This window comes from Maylandia zebra, linkage group LG18 (assembly GCF_041146795.1).
Source record: "Maylandia zebra isolate NMK-2024a linkage group LG18, Mzebra_GT3a, whole genome shotgun sequence".
Classification (NCBI taxonomy): domain Eukaryota; kingdom Metazoa; phylum Chordata; class Actinopteri; order Cichliformes; family Cichlidae; genus Maylandia; species Maylandia zebra.
The window spans coordinates 8,312,018-8,329,271 of record NC_135184.1 but is presented as its reverse complement, the minus strand read 5'-3'; the positions used below and the strand labels follow the sequence as shown (position 1 = coordinate 8,329,271).

The window sequence follows — 17,254 nt, the reverse complement described above, 5'->3', positions numbered from 1 at the left end:
ACTTTTTCAAACGGATAAAAACTATTGAACAGCAGCAATGTTGAGCCTGTTCCAAAATTTGAATGTACATGTGTTGAAGGTGCGGGTCTTGTTGAATTATTAAACATACTTTCTTTAATTTTTCGAGCCACAAAAACAACAACTTTTAATTTCTTCTGCTTGAGTCTCGGCCTCGGGTAGCTCTACTTATCATTGCTCAGTCAGTTGTCTGTTTGCGCTACTTTTTCAAGGAGCAGCGGATTATTGGTAAGGGTGACTTTATGTGTTTAGCTACTTAAGTGGAAGTACTGTGGATAGTTTTACCTTACATACATAGATCTACCAGTACAGCTTCTGAGGTAACTGTTTACAAAATGTTATAATCTATCCACAAGTTCTTTGCAATTTTACATTGATAAACATTATCCTTAACACATTTGACCCGCATAAAGTGCTATGGCCATCACACTGTCATTTAGAATTGTTTAAATAACTCGTGTCTTAAGTCCTTCCATCAAACAGAAAATAAAAAAATAAATAAAATAAAAAAAATAAAAAAGTCGCATGGATCACTTTATATTTCTAACATTTTGTGATATAAAGTCGTTCATAACAAACTGAAAGGCTGGGAGTTTAAAATGCAAACCGATGGAAGCAGCAGTAGAAGACTATAATGTCACAGAGCACACGGTGTCTATTATTGTGTAGACAATTATAAATAAGAGCTTAATAAAAGATGCTTAATTTCTTAAGAAATAAACAGGTGGAGGGATCTTTATCAAAAGTGGATGTTGCATCTGTGGCTAAACCCCTGTACCCAAAAAACTTTAAAAATCTACTGTGTGTGAGGCTGTGTAAGTAAAGCTTGCCCTTCACACCCGCGTGTAACAAACCATTTGTTGGGGGTTGTGGATTTGACACCTCAGCATTGTGAAAGTGGGGAAACATGTTTCTGGCTGTGCATAAGATTTCTGCTTACAACTTAGAATCTCAGTTCTAAATGAAATTCAGATGTTTTTTAAGTATGGCTAATGTATTAATTGACTTCTAAGGCACGCACACACACACGCACACACACGCACACGAACAACAACACCAACACAGAGAAGAAGAAGAGGGGGTCGGCAGACTATGAATAAATCTACATACTCTGATATATGGTATGTGTTTTATAAAAACCTACTCTACACCAGCTGAGGAAGTAATTAAACACAATGTTTTGCCAAGTTTCCCCTCTGGGAAAAAGTCTGTCTTCATTTATTCAGTTATTGTACTAATGTATGCACATTTCTATGCTATTAAAGGTACTGAAAAGCTTTACTTACACAATACTTTGGGTACTGAGTTGACTTACAACAAAGATTATGCTGAAATGCTGAAAAAAAAAATAATATATTATAAACTATATAAATAAAAAGTACTTTTAATAAATTAAATTATTTTTTCACATGAAAACAATATTTATATTAATAAATTCTCGTTTAACAGAAATCTCTGATAATGTTTGTGGTGTCAGCTTTTTCCTTTTCAAACTGTGCGAGAGAAGAAGTATCTCATGACATTCACGCCTAATGTGTTCAGCATATTCTGCACAGTCTGCATCGTCACTGGTACCTGTTTAAGGCTGACGGGGGGTTGAACAGCAGGCTCTGGACACGGGCCCCAGTGGGGAACCTGAGCCCTGATGATGGGGAGGGTGAGTGCAAACACCAGAGCCAAAGGTAGCTTCATGGTAAAGATGTGGCTTTATTACCTAAAGAGAGTATGAAAGAAAAGCAGGTAAGGTAACACAAATCAAAAGAAACATGGCCAACGCAAACAAGATTACTGCTACATCAACTCAGGCAACATTTTTCTTGGCAGAAATAATCTAATATTAACTAATTTATAGTTTAATCCTTCGCATGTATCTCCACAGATTTCTCTTACCTCTGTGTTCCAGTGGTTCAGATATGTGCTCTGTCTTTAGAGATAGAGAGACAAGGCCGTGTGACCGATGGTGACATGGAACTGAATCTGAGCCCCAAAGAGAGAATAAGAGTTATGCTTTTGCACCATATTGTGTTTTCACCGTTCTTTCATAGCAAGAAGAACGATTTTCAGTCAAATGATCCCTACAATCAGTATATTTAATTTCAAAATCAGCCACCCTGGAAATCAACCTACCATCTGGATAATTGTCAGATACTTCTTCCACCACAGGTACTTTTGGATCTTAGGTCCACAGGAGGCAAGACCGTAATACAGGTACATCAGGACATGGATCATCGCATTCATATGTGCACCAAAGAATGCTGCAGTAGAAGAAACAATAAGTTTTTAATTTTGTTCTGCTTACTATAGTTAAAAAAAAATCTTAAACTGAGTTGCTCTGAACTCCTGCTGTCTGTATCCAATAAAAAGACAATAGTTGAGGGGGGTGGGAGATACAAACAAGTGTAGGTCCAGGGGCCCATGAATCCAGATTAAACTATCCAAGCTACATATGACGATACTATGCTTGTGGGTTTCAGTGAAATTTGTCATCTAGCTTCCTCATCAGTGTTCAGACTCAGTTTACTCTCAGTCACAATCATCTACTTGCAAATATACATATAGCTGCACCTGTGTTTACTAATTAGCAAGTGATAGCGTGTTATCATGCTAAATACATACTGTGAACATGATAAACATTGTACCCAATAGTAAACTTCAGCGATTAAATGCTATTACTCTCAACATGTTGCCTTGTTGGCATTAGCACTTAGCTCAAAGTGCTCCTCTGCCTGTGGTATACCTTTACAGAGTTGCTAGCATGGCTGTTAATATGCAGATGCATATTATTAAAAAAAAAAAAAAAAAAGCTCAACAAACAACAATAATGAATACATTAACCAGTAGTGAATAAAAGGTTTATAGACAAGTAGCTCCACATGTTTGGTTTAGCTTCCTGAAGCATCCATCAAGGCATTTGTGTCTCTTCCCAGCCCTCACCCAGTATAAACCACAAAACTACAGAGCCGGTGAAGGCTTTATCAACAGCAATGCTGATAAATTCATATATATATCATATAGCTGATGTCTGCTGTGTTGTAAGCTACTCACACTGTCCTCCTGCCACCCACTTGATGCCAATCCACCAGAGCGTGAACATGGAGCAATGATGGTAGACGTGCAGGAAGGTGACCTGGTTAAATTTTTTCCTCAGGATGAAAAACACAGTGTCCAGATACTCAATGCCTTTGGAGATGAAATACCTCCACAGAGCTCCTGCCACCTGACTCCCGCAGAAATAAAGAAGGGGAAGAAAAAGACTGTTAACATATGAACATATATGATCAAGAGCTACATGTGTATGAACTCTGATTTTGGAAATCCTAACCTCGACCCGAGACTGACTCACTTGTGGTTTCTGTTTCAAACTACGTCATAGAGCAACAGGAAGGAAGGTGAAACTGAACACCATTCAACTCCGGCTTGTACTTTTTTCTGATAACAGGCCCGTGCTCTAAATGTATGGATGCCTCTCATGTTTCTAAAAGCTCTCTGAGTGACGTGTCCCTGGCAGGCTGACTGTAATTTTCTGAACCATGGGTACAGTGGAGAATTATTAACAGGTAGGGATCTGGTTCCAAGGAAACTAATTATTGTAGACACAAAAGTCTTAAGATAGTAAGTTACATAAACAGCTGAAGTCCCACTACTATATTCAGAGTTTATCTATGCAAGCGTGTGTGTGTGTGTGTGTGTGTGTGTGTGTGTGTGTGTGTGTGTGTGTGTGTGTGTGTGCAGTCGGGAGAGTTGGGGTATCCAATTTCCTTTTTTTTGAATGCCTTCTTGTGAACGCTGTCTGTTTTCCACATTCTGCAACGGTAAAATACGTCTTAGAGGCGGATATTTGTTTTACCTTATGGGCAACAGTTGTCTGGCTTTGTTCTTGCTGTTGACAAAACCCGCCTCATGGTTGACTCTGAGAAAAAAACTCTTTCCCACAGAGGGGAATAAACTTATTCGAATATGAGCTTTTTTTCCTCGCTAAGACTTGTTTTATGGGGAGATGTAAGAAACCGGGTTACAAGCAATGATAATATCGGATGTTGACTCCTCAGCGTCATCATTTTCTATCTATTGAGAAAACTTATTGTAAAAAGTAATGAAGAAAAAAACTCCTCCTTGCCCCGCGGGGTGTGTGTGTGTGTGTGTGTGTGTGTGTGTGTGTGTGTGTGTGTGTGTGTGTGTGTGTGAAACAAGATCGCCTGTCGCTGGTTTGTTTTTTCAGTCCCTCAAAAGGAAAAGTAGTATTCACTAAGGGATAGTTATCCGTTTTTTTACACATAGGCAGCCTGTAGGTTACAAGCGGATAGAAAGTTCTTCTTTTCATCACAAGCTATGGTGTATCTTAAAGGTTTTTTTTTTTTTGTTTTTTTTTACTGCGTCTGTATTATAGGAAAATAAAATTACTATTGAAATCTCTACATCCATTACAAACGCCGGTGCAGCTTAAGAAAGTAAAATTACATCCGCTCTGTCTCTCTATACATCACAGAATCAGCTGCTGCATCACCGCTGTGCTTAGGGAACATGACGCAACAGGTCTGAAAATGACTAGACACTTCCGGAGTATTTCCGGTAGGGTCATAAGGTCCGGATCGATGCCTTCCATAGTAAATATGCTGTATTTGAATATGTCATATTCAAAACCTTCTTCTTTGGGAGAGCAGATCTCATCGGACACAGGACCGCTGCGGGGCTGCAGAAGGAAATCCATCTTGTGTCTGTGCCTTAGAAATTGTGACGGACTCCTCTCTCTGCTTTTTTATTCCCCTCCAACAGATGGCGCGCTTCCGGAGGTTTCCCCCTCCCTCTAAAAACTTTTTTTCCCAACAACAGATGACGCGCTTCCGGAGGTTTTCCCCCTCCCTCTAAAAACTTTTTTTTTCCCCAACAACAGATGACGCGCTTCCGGGTTCACCCCTCCTTTCTCGGGGTGCAATTCGTTACGGTTAGCAACAGATGGCGCGCTTCCGGGGTTCGCCCCCCTTTCTCGGGATATAATTCGTCACGCGGGGGGTTCGCCCCCCCTTCTCCGGATACGATTCGTCACGCGGGGGGTTTCCCACGGAGGGGAGGGGCGGGAGGTCAAAAGGTCGTGATTAGGGCCATCAATCACTTCGGATCAAATTTTGTCATAAGCTGTATGGGATTAACTCTCTATTTATTATTAACAACAATATAAAATTATGCACAAAAGGAATTACTAATGTAAAAAAAAAAAGAAGTGGTTTTATTTATGTATGTTTATATATAAATATATACAGTGGCCCCTAGAGATAAAGCCCGTACAAACTCCAAAAAGCACGTACAAATTCTAAAGGACGTAGAAACTCCAAAACACATTTCTAGCGTTAACTGAACTTCCAAAACAGAGCTACCTAGATCACTTAAATTACACAATTGAAAGCATATGTGTATTGTTTGTGTATTTATACACAGGCACTCATATATATTCAAATAATTTAAAGAAAACGTTCATTTATCGATAAAACAGGCGGAGCGAGAACACATCCGGGACTTTTTCGCGTTCTCGGCTTGATGCATACTTTGAATTGGAACAGTACTTGGTCTCCGACTGATGACGTATCACGAGTACACGAGAACACAAGTACAAACAAGAGAAAGGGCCTATGCTTCAGGTTTAATATGGACAAGTAAATGTGTGTCTATGTGGGGGCCCACTAGTACAAATGTGGTTTAAGTTGACAATAACTGTTTTAGTTGTACCCTGGGGCATTTCAAAGGTGAAAGCCATTCCACTTTAAAGGTATAAGGTTTTATGAGTGAAACCAGAGTTAGGACTTAGGAGGCCTGGTGTTTTATTTTGAAAATCTTAATTTATATACCATGCAGTAATTGTTACAACATTGGGTTTTATTTTTGTTCATTTCATAAGAAAGTAACTGTTTTCAGTTCATTTTTTCCTTTCCCAAATAAATACCTAGTCATATACAGCAGTACAATGAACCCAGCCCAATCTCACGCTAGCTTTTACCATAGCTTTGTGGGAATGGGCAATTGTTTGCATCGTCTGTCACACCAACCCTCTGCATGTCCTCCTTCACTACATCCACAAACCTCCTCTGTGGCGTTTCTTCTTTGTAACATAAATCTGTAACATATTGTTAAATAGTCTAGTCCAGGGGTCGGCAACCAGCTGTGGCACGCGAAAGGTTGTTAAGGTTAAGGTTGTCTCCTTGACCTGGAGACAACATATAAGATGACACCGCCATGGACCTCAACCTGCAGGCTTTGTGTTACCTGTTTCTTTATACAGGAGCATGTAGGGGTGGACTGCCTTTTTATTTGATTACCCTTTTCTCATGTTTTTCTTAGTTAGAGACATTTTGGGGGACGTTATACTCTTACTTGTTAAACACATGCTCCCATCCACTCTCTTGGTCCAGAAGCTCCATAATCCAAGTGTCCCAACTCAGGTCTGATGGCATTTTTTCAGTGGTGCTTTTAACCTCTTGGGAACTTTCACTACATTCCTTACTTGATGCAGAAAGAAGAAACGAGTCAGGGATGCATAGCAAGCACAACAAGACACCAGCAGCCCAACCTTTCACCAACTGAAGACATTTGCAGCACCATAAAACATGACAGAGAAGAGCTGGGACTATGTGAAAGGGTGAAGTGCTGCAGTAAAGTTGCAATGGTCCTATCTTTTATACAGTCTATGGTTCACTCTATTAAGATGTGATTATTTCCAAGGTCCATTTAGTTTTAGTTAGCTGAAGCTAAACCAGAAGTTAAAACGAGATGGTGAAAAACATTTTTAGTTAATGTTACGACTGTTGTCGTAATGTTGTCTCATATGTAAATCTGAGTGTGCAGGTGCCTTTCCGTGATTGGTGCATCCATGGGACGGCCCATACAGATTGGCTAATGACCTGGAGACAACATATAAGATGACACCGCCATGGACCTCAACCGGCAGGCTTTGTGTTACCTGTTTCTTTATACAGGAGCATGTAGGGGTGGACTGCCTTTTTATTTGATTACCCTTTTCTCATGTTTTTCTTAGTTAGGGAGATAAGACATTGTCATTTGGTTTTATTCTTTTCATAAATAAGTTTTGTACATCCTTTAGATACGGTCCCTTTTGTTTGTTGTTTTGGGGTCCACCCCGAAGCTATAGTTCGCTCCTTTCCTTTGTTAGAATTCAATCACTGTGAAAAAAAATCACCATCAAAATTGTACTGGTTGTGTGATGTGCTGCTTGGGGTCAGACAGGGGTGGATCACCCTTATATTATGGTCTGGCCACCCTTAGAAAGGCCATAACACTAACTAAAATGAAAATTAAAACTAGACTTATAACTGGCTGGTGTCCTTACCAGTGACCTTGGGTCTGAACTGTGGGCTCCTCTTTCCAGGTGTTCGTACTGCCTGAGTGGGACCAAGATGTGCTATCTCGCCTCTTTTGGGTTTTCTGCATGTTTCTGGCTCAACATGCAAGTATCCACTTCTTGACGTTCGCTGTTGGTTGCAGCCACTTGAGGTTTTTGGGCTCATTTGGGTTCTCAACACTGGGTGACTTTGATGGGAGTGAAAGCATCCTCACAACATAAATCACCACACTACCTGCTTTTGTTTCAGATTTTTTCTTTATCCTTGTTAACATGTTTGGGTACTGGGTTTACCTGTAATGCATTTTGTGCTCCAAAAGCTGTTATTTTGTGCAGCTGTGCTCCAAAAGCTGTTAGCATGACCTTTTTTATCATTAGATTGTGCCACACCAGCATCTGAGAGAAAAGCTTTGAGTTTGATTTTGTGTTTGTTTTGCAGGCACTCAGGAGAATAAGTCATGATGTTTCTTGTGTTTGTCATGCTAGTATCTCAGTGCTTGTCAATCACCAGTCAACAGTGTCACCACTGTGAACAACATCCTTCGACTGTTCGAGCCAAAACCTTCGAGAAGTCCCTGCAGCCGCTTCAAAACTCATCACTGAGCTCGATCTCTCTTTTAACACGCTGGAGACAACAATGAAAGAGGACTTTCTTTCATATGCTGCTTTGAGGGCTTTGTTCGTGAATAACAACAGAATCAAAACCATCCATGAAGAGACATTTCACCCGCTGATTAATTTGGAGAAACTGGACTTCCACAAACCAGTTGGAGACTTTGTCTTCTGGATGGTTTCAGAAGCTGATTTCTCTCCACTATTTCAATCTTTTGGGAAAAAAATATACAACACTGAGTCCGGGAAACCTTTTCGTGCCACTGAGGAGCTTGAAGACCCTCTATTTTTGAGGAGCTTTCCTTCAGTCTGTCAGTGAAAGGGATTTTGTTGAACCTTGAAACTGCCGTGACCCTGTCCAAAGACCAGCTGGCCACCTGGCCGGGTCAGTCATGGATATTCACAAATACCCCATAGTACTGGTGGAAAAGAAATATCGAGGGAAAATCCATGTTCAGACCATGTTCAGTGTGTCGTGACACTTGCACGATGGAAGAACACACCCACTTGTTGGTGCCAGAAGAGCCACTGAGAAATTATTGTTTTAGCTGGCTCATTACAAGTCGATGGCTGGTCACCTGGAATAGCATAAAACTCTGGAGCGAATAATTGCCCGATTTTACTGGCCAGGAAACTGTTTTAGACTTAGAGCTTTTTATTGTCATTGTGCAGTTTCTTGCACAGTGAAATTGGGTAAGTGGAGAGCATAGAGCCGCTGTATCTGTGCGCACCACCATCTTGCATTTCTTGCATGTTTGGATATGCGCCGATGGTGTGCGTCCAATGGTGTCAGCTGGTGAACCAGCTGGTCATTCAAAAAGCACCTTTATGCCCCTCACCATTAATGGAGGTCCCATTTGAGCGCATTGGCATGGACCTCATTTTATCGATGAGAAAAAGAAAGTCTTTAGTTCAGCTGTTGTTAACTGATCTTGACTTTGTTAATTAAACACTGCAAACCTGCCTTCAGTGTGTCCTGTACATGAGGTCATTTAGTACACCACAGCACGGTGAGTTTTTTTGAGCTGATGAAGTTCAGCCAAAACAGGAAACTTGCAGCAGGAGACAGCAACTTGTTAAAATGTTATAAAAGGTACAATGAAAGATTTTCACCCTACAGGGTTGTCAATGATCCAAGGATAAATGTCTAATTTGGTAAAAATTTTATAAGCCATTTCTGGAGAGACTGCAGTGGAAATGTTGTCACTTTTGGACTTTGCTACCTGCAGCTAAACATTTGCAGCTAAATCATTTATTTAAAAGCAGAAGCTGCAACTGATCGAGGGAATATTTGTCTGAAAACTTAAACTGAACTCCAAGGGTACCATTGCTCCAGCTTACCATCTTTACCTGAGTGAATCAGTTTGTTGAACAATCTAAATGATTCAGAAACTTCTGTGACATCAACTTAACTAAGGCTCATTACAAATTTCACAAAACACTGCTGAATACTTTTAATATTTTTTTATTAGTTATTTTTGTTTTTGTTGTTATTTTGATTTTAATAAAACAAAATAAAATAAAGAATTAAATCATTTCTTTGTTTTTTTTAATTTAATTTATTTTACAAATAAATTAATAATAATATTAATAACAACAATAAAATTAGTGCTGTCAGCGTAAACGTCATTGGGTAAAATGACGTTAACGCTGACAGCACTAATTTGTTGTTTCCAGAGAGCAAGCCAAACACTGGTCCAGAAAAGGACGATCTCTAGTAGATTTTGTTTTAACCTCCTAGGACCTGGTGTCCACATATGTAGACATAACATTTTGGGTTGTCTAGACCAAAATACAAAATTTTGCTCTTCAAAAACCTGATATCCACTTATGAGGGAGGACATTACACTGCCACTGTTCAATCGAAATTTAAAATGAATGTCCTCATATGTGGATCTCATTCTTTTGAGAAACAAAAAAAAGATAGTCCGAATCTGATGTCTTTGTTTTTACATTCATCAGGTCCCAATCAACCCAAATGGCACAGAGAAATTAAAAATGCATGCCATGAAAGTTCAGGTCTTAGGAGGTTAAAAATGTCCCTGCTGATGAGACCAGTGAATGTGGGGCGACGGTGGCAAGAAAAAACTCCCTCCTGGAGGAAGAAATCTTGGGAGGACCAGGCTCTCTGGGAGGACCCTCCCTCCTGAGGGCAATACTTACCTATACTTGTCCTCCAGTGTGCGATGGTGGGCTGGGACGACTGCTTTTCCTTCTCAGCATGACGATGACCTTAACTTCCTTCCTTCCTTCCACTTCCTGTTTCAGAACTGAGAATGAAGACAAAACTGGTTAACAAGGTAACAGGACATTTAAAAATTCTCTCACTTCAGGATGAGATGCTGTGTCTTCTTACGTTTCTCTTGTAAAACAGGATGTAGGCCGAGTGCTGCTGTTCCTCACAAACTGCCGATCCGGTTGTGTGGAGCACCTGTGCGTCATTATAGGTGAGCCAGCGATCTGATGTAGAGTGCTGACTCTCCTCAGGATGGACAGAACTACAGATGTAGTGTCCTGAAATCACATTAAGACAAATGAATCCAACTTCTGGAAGTCAACTGATTTAAGCAAACAGTGATTTTGACTTAGTGCTTCTTAGAACATCAAAAGCTTTTGTGTGTGAGTCCTTCACTGAAAAGTAGCAAGTTTTCATTTTCTGTTTGTCACAAGTCTGTTGTTTTACCTGACTCTGTGCCTCCATAATGACTGATGATGCTGACAATACTATAACAGCCACCACCCTGAGAAGGAACAAATCCAAAGAGTGTTAGTTTCATAAAGTCTCACATTAGTGCCACAATTAAGCTGATTTGCTGAGGCTACGTCCACACTAATGCGTTTTCGTTTGAAAACACATCGTTTTCTCTCCGCTTTGACCTCCCGTCCACACTGAGACGGCGTTTTCCTCAAGGAAAAACACAGCATCTTGAAAACGCTCTCGAAAACGCATACATTTCAAAACGGAGTTGTCCCGTCGCAGTGTGGACACTCGAAAACGCAGACTTTCTAAAACGATGACGCATTTTAGTCATGTGATGCAGTCATGTGAGCAATTAAACAAAGATAAGCCGAGTGCATTATACAGCAGTTGTTTTGATTGCTCTCAACTTTGACAGCCCTAAAAACAATTAATATCAGTTTGTACATGCTCCGGATAGCTTTTCTTCAAATTCTGTAATTCTCACTCACTTTTGCGCATGCGCAGGACTGGAACATAGGCGTTTTCGGCCGTTTCAATGCAGACGCACAACTATTTGAAAATGACTGAAAACGCTAGTGTGGACACGGAGTTTTCAAATCTATCCGGGCTAGTGTGGACGTAGCCTGAGACGTTCTGCAGTCTGTTTTTACCTGATTGGATGGCACCACCAAGTCCCTCTGCAGCCTGACGGGGTCATCCACCTTCTGAATCTTGTAGGTTTGTGTAAAGCCAAACCTCTTCAGATGCAAGATCAGAACTCTGGCAGAAAAGAAAAAAAACACAAACAAGGCAGAAAATAAGAAGAATGAGTGTCAAACACAAACAGAAGATGGGAGAAAACGACTGCTCAAATATTGTCTCGAAAAACTCTGATATTTGATGCGCCACAGTTTGGAAACCTGGTCAGTCGATCAATTCTGATGTGACCTTACTCACCTTGGCAGTGTATCAAAAGACGACTTCAGTTCTGAGGCCGTCCCTCCACAATCACAGCGATATTCTATTTCTTCTTCCTGAACAACAGCACAGAGAAAACAGGCTTTATGGTAGAAAGAAATCTCAACATATGCACACACACGCATACACACAAACACTAACAAAAAAGGTGTGTTAAGATCGCTGATACGACAACTCTATTGGAATTTGTGATCTTACCTTCAAGTATGTCTCTAACATGTTTATCACAGACCCCTCTGGAACCAGGTCAAGAGACAAACTGGTGAATTCCTCTTGCTGTGATGAGTGGTGACCGCAGCTACACATTTCAGGAGTAACGTAGTTAAAGTAAAGATCAGGTACGTGGAAAAGAGGTATATGAAAATATTGCAACCAGCTCTGCGTTTCTGAAAGACAGGCTTACCTCTTGCATGTCCTTATGTTCTCCATTTTAAAAATGTGATGGTCTTCTACTGGGCAGGTATAACTTTGGCCCAGGAGAGCTGCGTTCCTCTCCAGGCGAGGTGTGAGCCTTTTGACCTCATTGAGGAACAATGTTAGGAATTCATGAGCGTCCTGAAAGAAAAGCAGAGAGATTTAAAACAGTACATCAAAATCAGAAGGTAAAGCAAAAAACGAAATGTCCAAATAGCTGACGCACTTTCTGTGCACTGCCGGTGTATTCGGCAGCTTGATTGCTGAATGCCTTCTTAAAAGCTCTTAGGTGGTGATCTTTAAGGCCATAATCTGTCGACTCATGACAGTCCCTGACATCAATAAGCCTTCTGTAGAAAGGAAGGGTAAACAGACATTTCTGCTGTTAGATCTCTTTGTTCTTCAGGTGTTTGAAGAAAGTAGAAGGTTGACGTAGCGCACCTTAAGAGCTGAGCTTCTGGATCTGTGCTCCACAAAACCCCCTGACGCCTGATGTCTCTTATGAACTCCTCAATGTTGAGGAGGCTCTGCAGGCAGGAGTTCATGTAGCAGGTGTTTCCGATGTTTGGAAACCTGACACACACGCGCAACGTTTACAGTATCAGTGTAAAATAATTCATTTTCTCCACTTTGACAAAGTGACCTTTGATCTTTGTGCACCACGTGTACTCACCCGAAGCGGTCTATAGTCCCAGTTTGACTTTTTATTTTTTTCCCACCGCGTGCTACACTGCTCCAAAAAGGTAAAAACACAAACACAAAATTAGGAAAGATGTCAAGATTCTGAGCAGTGTATGTGCATGTATGCATGAGCTTTGACGCTGAAACATTTTGGAGGACGTCCAAAAGTAGTAAAAAAGATGTAAATACACAAGGTGGAAGACAAATGCCAATAAAAGGGAAATAAAACAGCTCCAACTAAACCACTGCTATAAATATCTCCAGCAGCATTAAAGAGTGGCGCATTTCTTTACCTCTGATGAGACGTAGAAGGAATTTCCTTCTCTGCCACGTTTTGTTTGTGTAATTTCTGTTTAGAAACAAGAAAACCAACATCAGTAATGGCATAAAACAAACATACCAAGGGAGTCTCTCCATGAAAAGTGTCCAGTTAGAAAATTTGGTATTATTTCATATTATTTATCACTTTAGTGAGCTGTCAGCTCATGAAGCAGATATATAGGAATATCTTTAAATAAAATAAAAACAATTTATTCATGCTTTAAATTGAGTTTTAAAGTTTGTCCTATGAAATACAAAATCCTTCATTTGGTTGTGATCAAAATTCAGTTTTTACAGAAATCATCCATGAAGCTTCATTAAAAGATTCAAAAATGCTTATTTACCATAAAAAATATTTAGAGAAACATCCTGCAAGTCCCTTCAAACTTACCTTTCTGTGAAAAAAAAACCGTTTAAACATCTTTGAACTTAATTTGAGGACATAGATGTGCTAAATTGCTCTTAATTCTTCTCATTTAACTGTGATGAGTAAATGCTTGATGACAGGGACTCTTTCCATAAAACATACCTTCCAGAATTTAAAAAGAAACCAGCGACACTTCTTTTGTGTCTTCACAGTGCTGCTCTCTGCCTCTGCATCGCTGTCAGTTTGCTGCAGAGGACGAACAAACATAAGTTTATTAAAAAAGTAAAGTCACTTTAAATTAACAAGTGCAATTTAAAGAGAAAGTGCATTTCATATGTTTTGAGTAAAAGCAAACCGAGGAACAGCAGAAGTGTCTCCATTTTCTCTTCTTCTTTTGACCATTTTCAGCAACAGAAGCATCCGGGATGCTGATGAGGACAAAAGTGTAAATGTTATTTTTCAAAGTGGAAAATTTTAACAAGGAGTACATGCTGGAGATTGCAGATAAAAATTAATAACTGTAATGGAACAAAATCATGTATTTTGTACATTTACACTCTACATTTTCAAACGCTAATCTCTGAATCAATATAAATTATAGACAAGACTAGAAGTAGTAAAAGATGTAAATACAAAACACCAATAAAAGGGAAATAAAACAGCTCCAACTAAACCACTGCTATAAATATCTCCAGCAGCATTAAAGAGTGACACATTTCTTTACCTCTGATGAGACGTAGAAGGACTTTCCGTCTCTGCCACGTTTTGTTTGTGTGATTTCTGTTTAGAAACAAGAAAACCAACATCAGTAATGGCATAAAACAAAGTATATGGTAAGAAAATACAATATCCTTCATTTGGATTCAAAATTCAGTTTTTACAGAAATCATCCAAGAAGCTTCCTTAAAAGTTTCAAAAATGCTTATTTACCATAAGAAAACATTCAGAGAAATGTGCTGCGAGTCTCTTCAAACTTACCTTTCTGTGAAAAAGAAGTTTAAACATCTTTGGACTTGATGTGATCGCAGCGAAAATCTCCTCAGCTTTGCAAAAGTTCAACTGAAAACAAGCAGTCAGAGGTTGTATATTTATAAACTTTCAGCATAGAATGTTCATACCCTGAACAGCAAACATCAGCATTATGATGTATGGGGCTAATTTGCATATTTTGGAATGTATGCTCATTTGAACTGTATGGCACTCGTCTCCAAGCAACTGCTACAAAATACAGGTCAAGTCAAGTGGCTTTTATTGTCATTTTAACCACGTGCAGAGGTACTGTACAGAGTGAAATGAGACAGCGTTCCTCCGAGACCCTGGTGCTATATATGACATATACGGACAAACCCAGGACTACATAAAGTGCAGTGTGCATAAATTGCAAAAATAAACAAGACAAAACAGTGCAAAACTAGACAGAACAGGACGATACAGACACAAGACAATGGAAATGTGCAAAATGCTGAGTATTGTGCAAAAGTAACTAACGTGTGTGAAGGTGTGCGTGTGCCAGTGCAGTCACTGAGTGTTCAGGGGTCTGACGGCTTGTGGGAAGAAACTTTTCCGTAGTTTGGTAGTGAGGGCCCGGATGTTCTGGGACCTCTTTCCAGAAGGCAGCAGGGTGAAGAGTGTGTTTGAAGGCTGTGTGGGGTCCTCCAGCGAGCGGGTGTTATAAGGAGGGGAGAGGGACTCCAATAATCTTCTCAGCTGCTCTCACAATCCGTTATAGAGTACTGCGATCTAATGCGCTGCAGTTACCATACCAGACAGTGATGCAGCTACTTAGGATGCTCTTGTTAGTCCCACTGTAAAAGGTGGTGAGAATGGATGGTGGGAGATGGGCTTTCCTCAGCTTCTGCTTGAAGTAGAGACGCTGCTGGGCCTTCTTGGTTATGGAGCTGGTGTTGAGGGAGCAGGAGAGGTTCTCCGCCAGGTGTACACCAAGAAATCTGGTGCTCTTGACGACCTCCACAGAGGATCCATTCATGTTAAGTGGGCAGTGATCCCACTGTGCTCTCCTGAAGTCAACAATCTCTTTTGTTTTGTCCACGTTCAGAGACAGGTTGTTGACTCTACACCTCTACAGATGGCCCGCAGTGCAACCCTTCAGCTTCCTAGTCCTATATACAAATTTAAAGACCTAGGAGACTTACTTCTCGTCACACAGTTGTAGCATTCACAAGATTTTCAGAAAACTTGAACTCAAGGTCAAGGTCACTGATATTCAAACTGACCCCAGAACTTTAGTAGATGCACCAATGGTATCAATTCAAAATCCTACGCTTCTCGTTCTCGAATTATTGTCTTGACCAAGCTGAGTATACAATTATGAAACAATCATTTTCCATTTTTATTTCACTATCTGTAACTAAGACAAATAAACAGTATTTGGGACACAAGTCACTATTAAAGTGGTTAGTGAGACTCCACATCTGATAACAGTATAACACACTGCTTATTTATGTAAAATTGTCACTGAAGGGTGCCATTGCTACCATGCAGTGTTTAAAATAATCCACTGTCCCAGTTTGTGCTCAGTGTGCATGAAATGCTTTACACCAAACTCCACTCAAAAAATTTGCCAATTTAAATACGTATCATTAGCAAGCAAGCAACCACACTATAAGTGCCCACTGTTAATTCAACAAGCTGTTAATATTAGATCCATTTCAGACAGTGGCAGTAATATTTTACACTGGGCAGCAAATCAGCACAGCAGGATCTTTCAGAGTGAGACAGAAACTCTGTGTCCTATTTTTTGTTAATTTTTAATAGCTCTTGCACAGCCACTGTTAATGTGATACCTTTGCACCAGATACCCTCCCATGCACCCATCAGTAAAGACTTCTTTTCTAAAGTATGAAGTACTCAGATACACCTTTCTGTACTCCTTACAGGACAATAAACCACTGATAAAAATTTCTGTAGTTAAAAAGGGATATTTGACATGAGAACACTCAACCGTTGGAGGTTGTGTGAGGCCTGGAAGGTGGGACTGCTGGAAAATTAAAACGTTACGGCTTGAGTTCCACAAAGCTCAAGGTAAATAAAATACCTTTACAAATTTCTTCCATATTCTTAAAAAATTCTGATAATTTCTTTAATATCTTTTAAAAATTCTGATTGTAGCAGCCAAAAAGGAAATCACAAGGTATTGGCTCTTTCCCGGGCCGCTCAGGATATCAGAGTAGAAAAATATTGTGAATAAGATTTATGTGATGGAATCTACAGTTTACAGTTTCAGTACGACTTAAGTGTGCTTTTGTCAAATTATAGAGCAGATTTATTAAGCTCCCTGCGACCCTGGAAAGGATAAGCAGAAGCGAATGGATGGATGGATTTATCAAGCTTCTGCCGCCAGACTTTCCTGAAGTCTCTTCGGTTTAGAAATTTAGATTAAAATACTCTTAGAACTGCATATCTCTAAAAGTAAAATACAAAAAGAAACCCCCAAAACACTTTTGATGAGTTTAGAAAAACAACAGAACTACAGCTGGATATTTGAATTATTTTAAATTATAATACCAAGAAAATCACAACTAAATTAAAGGCTTGAGCAATGTGTGATGTGGTTAACTGTTGTTGTGGAAGTTTTCCATTTAAATAAAGCCTGCAGACGAGCGGTGAGCGGTAGCTAACAGTCTTTAATCAAAACACACAAAGAACAGACAACCAGGCTTGGTGGAGAGCCTACATGACCGTGGGGCAGGTCAGCAGAGTCTCCCCTGAGTCTAACATGGCTCTCAGTTAAATACCTTCTCCAGGAACAAAAGGCAGTACACAGCTGTTTCACACCTTAACCTCCTAGGACCTGGTGTCCACATATGTGGACTTC

At 40.0% G+C, this 17,254-nt stretch overlaps 2 protein-coding genes across 2 annotated transcripts; both read right to left on the bottom strand.

Annotated features, from left to right (window-relative positions):
- Positions 1-1,226: 1,226 nt before the first annotated feature.
- On the bottom strand, positions 1,227-4,726 carry LOC112434813 (very long chain fatty acid elongase 4-like). The gene is made up of 6 exons (XM_076877002.1): positions 4,523-4,726; positions 3,064-3,235; positions 2,146-2,273; positions 1,909-1,995; positions 1,594-1,732; positions 1,227-1,354 (listed from the first exon to the last, which is right to left on the bottom strand). Exons 1-4 carry the CDS (start codon positions 4,724-4,726, stop codon positions 1,945-1,947), a joined length of 555 nt encoding a protein of 184 aa, XP_076733117.1. The 3' UTR covers positions 1,227-1,354; positions 1,594-1,732; positions 1,909-1,944.
- Positions 4,727-9,559: 4,833 nt separating this feature from the next.
- On the bottom strand, positions 9,560-14,463 carry LOC106676643 (ubiquitin carboxyl-terminal hydrolase 37). The gene is made up of 15 exons (XM_024806165.2): positions 14,398-14,463; positions 14,144-14,199; positions 13,775-13,847; positions 13,582-13,665; positions 13,025-13,080; positions 12,724-12,780; positions 12,492-12,623; positions 12,277-12,400; positions 12,040-12,191; positions 11,835-11,934; positions 11,616-11,692; positions 11,330-11,438; positions 10,662-10,719; positions 10,335-10,492; positions 9,560-10,248 (listed from the first exon to the last, which is right to left on the bottom strand). The coding sequence occupies exons 1-15, from the start codon at positions 14,422-14,424 to the stop codon at positions 10,243-10,245; spliced, it is 1,269 nt and encodes a 422-aa protein (XP_024661933.2). The 5' UTR covers positions 14,425-14,463; the 3' UTR covers positions 9,560-10,242.
- Between the last annotated feature and the right edge of the window lie 2,791 nt (positions 14,464-17,254).

What these genes read in the sequence shown, in the direction of transcription:
- LOC106676643 (XM_024806165.2), bottom strand. Translation starts at nt 14,424, where the DNA reads ATGTTTAAACTTCTTTTTCACAGAAAG. An exon ending in ACACCGGCAGTGCACAGAAA is followed by an intron (nt 12,192 to 12,276) that starts GTGCGTCAGCTA and finishes CTTTTCTTTCAG; the next exon opens with GACGCTCATGAATTCCTAAC. An exon ending in TCTTTTGATACACTGCCAAG is followed by an intron (nt 11,439 to 11,615) that starts GTGAGTAAGGTC and finishes CTTTTCTGCCAG; the next exon opens with AGTTCTGATCTTGCATCTGA.
- LOC112434813 (XM_076877002.1), bottom strand. Translation starts at nt 4,726, where the DNA reads ATGGATTTCCTTCTGCAGCCCCGCAGCGGTCCTGTGTCCGATGAGATC. An exon ending in GTGGGTGGCAGGAGGACAGT is followed by an intron (nt 2,274 to 3,063) that starts GTGAGTAGCTTA and finishes CTTCTACTGCAG; the next exon opens with CATTCTTTGGTGCACATATG. An exon ending in ATCTGACAATTATCCAGATG is followed by an intron (nt 1,996 to 2,145) that starts GTAGGTTGATTT and finishes TTTGGGGCTCAG; the next exon opens with ATTCAGTTCCATGTCACCAT.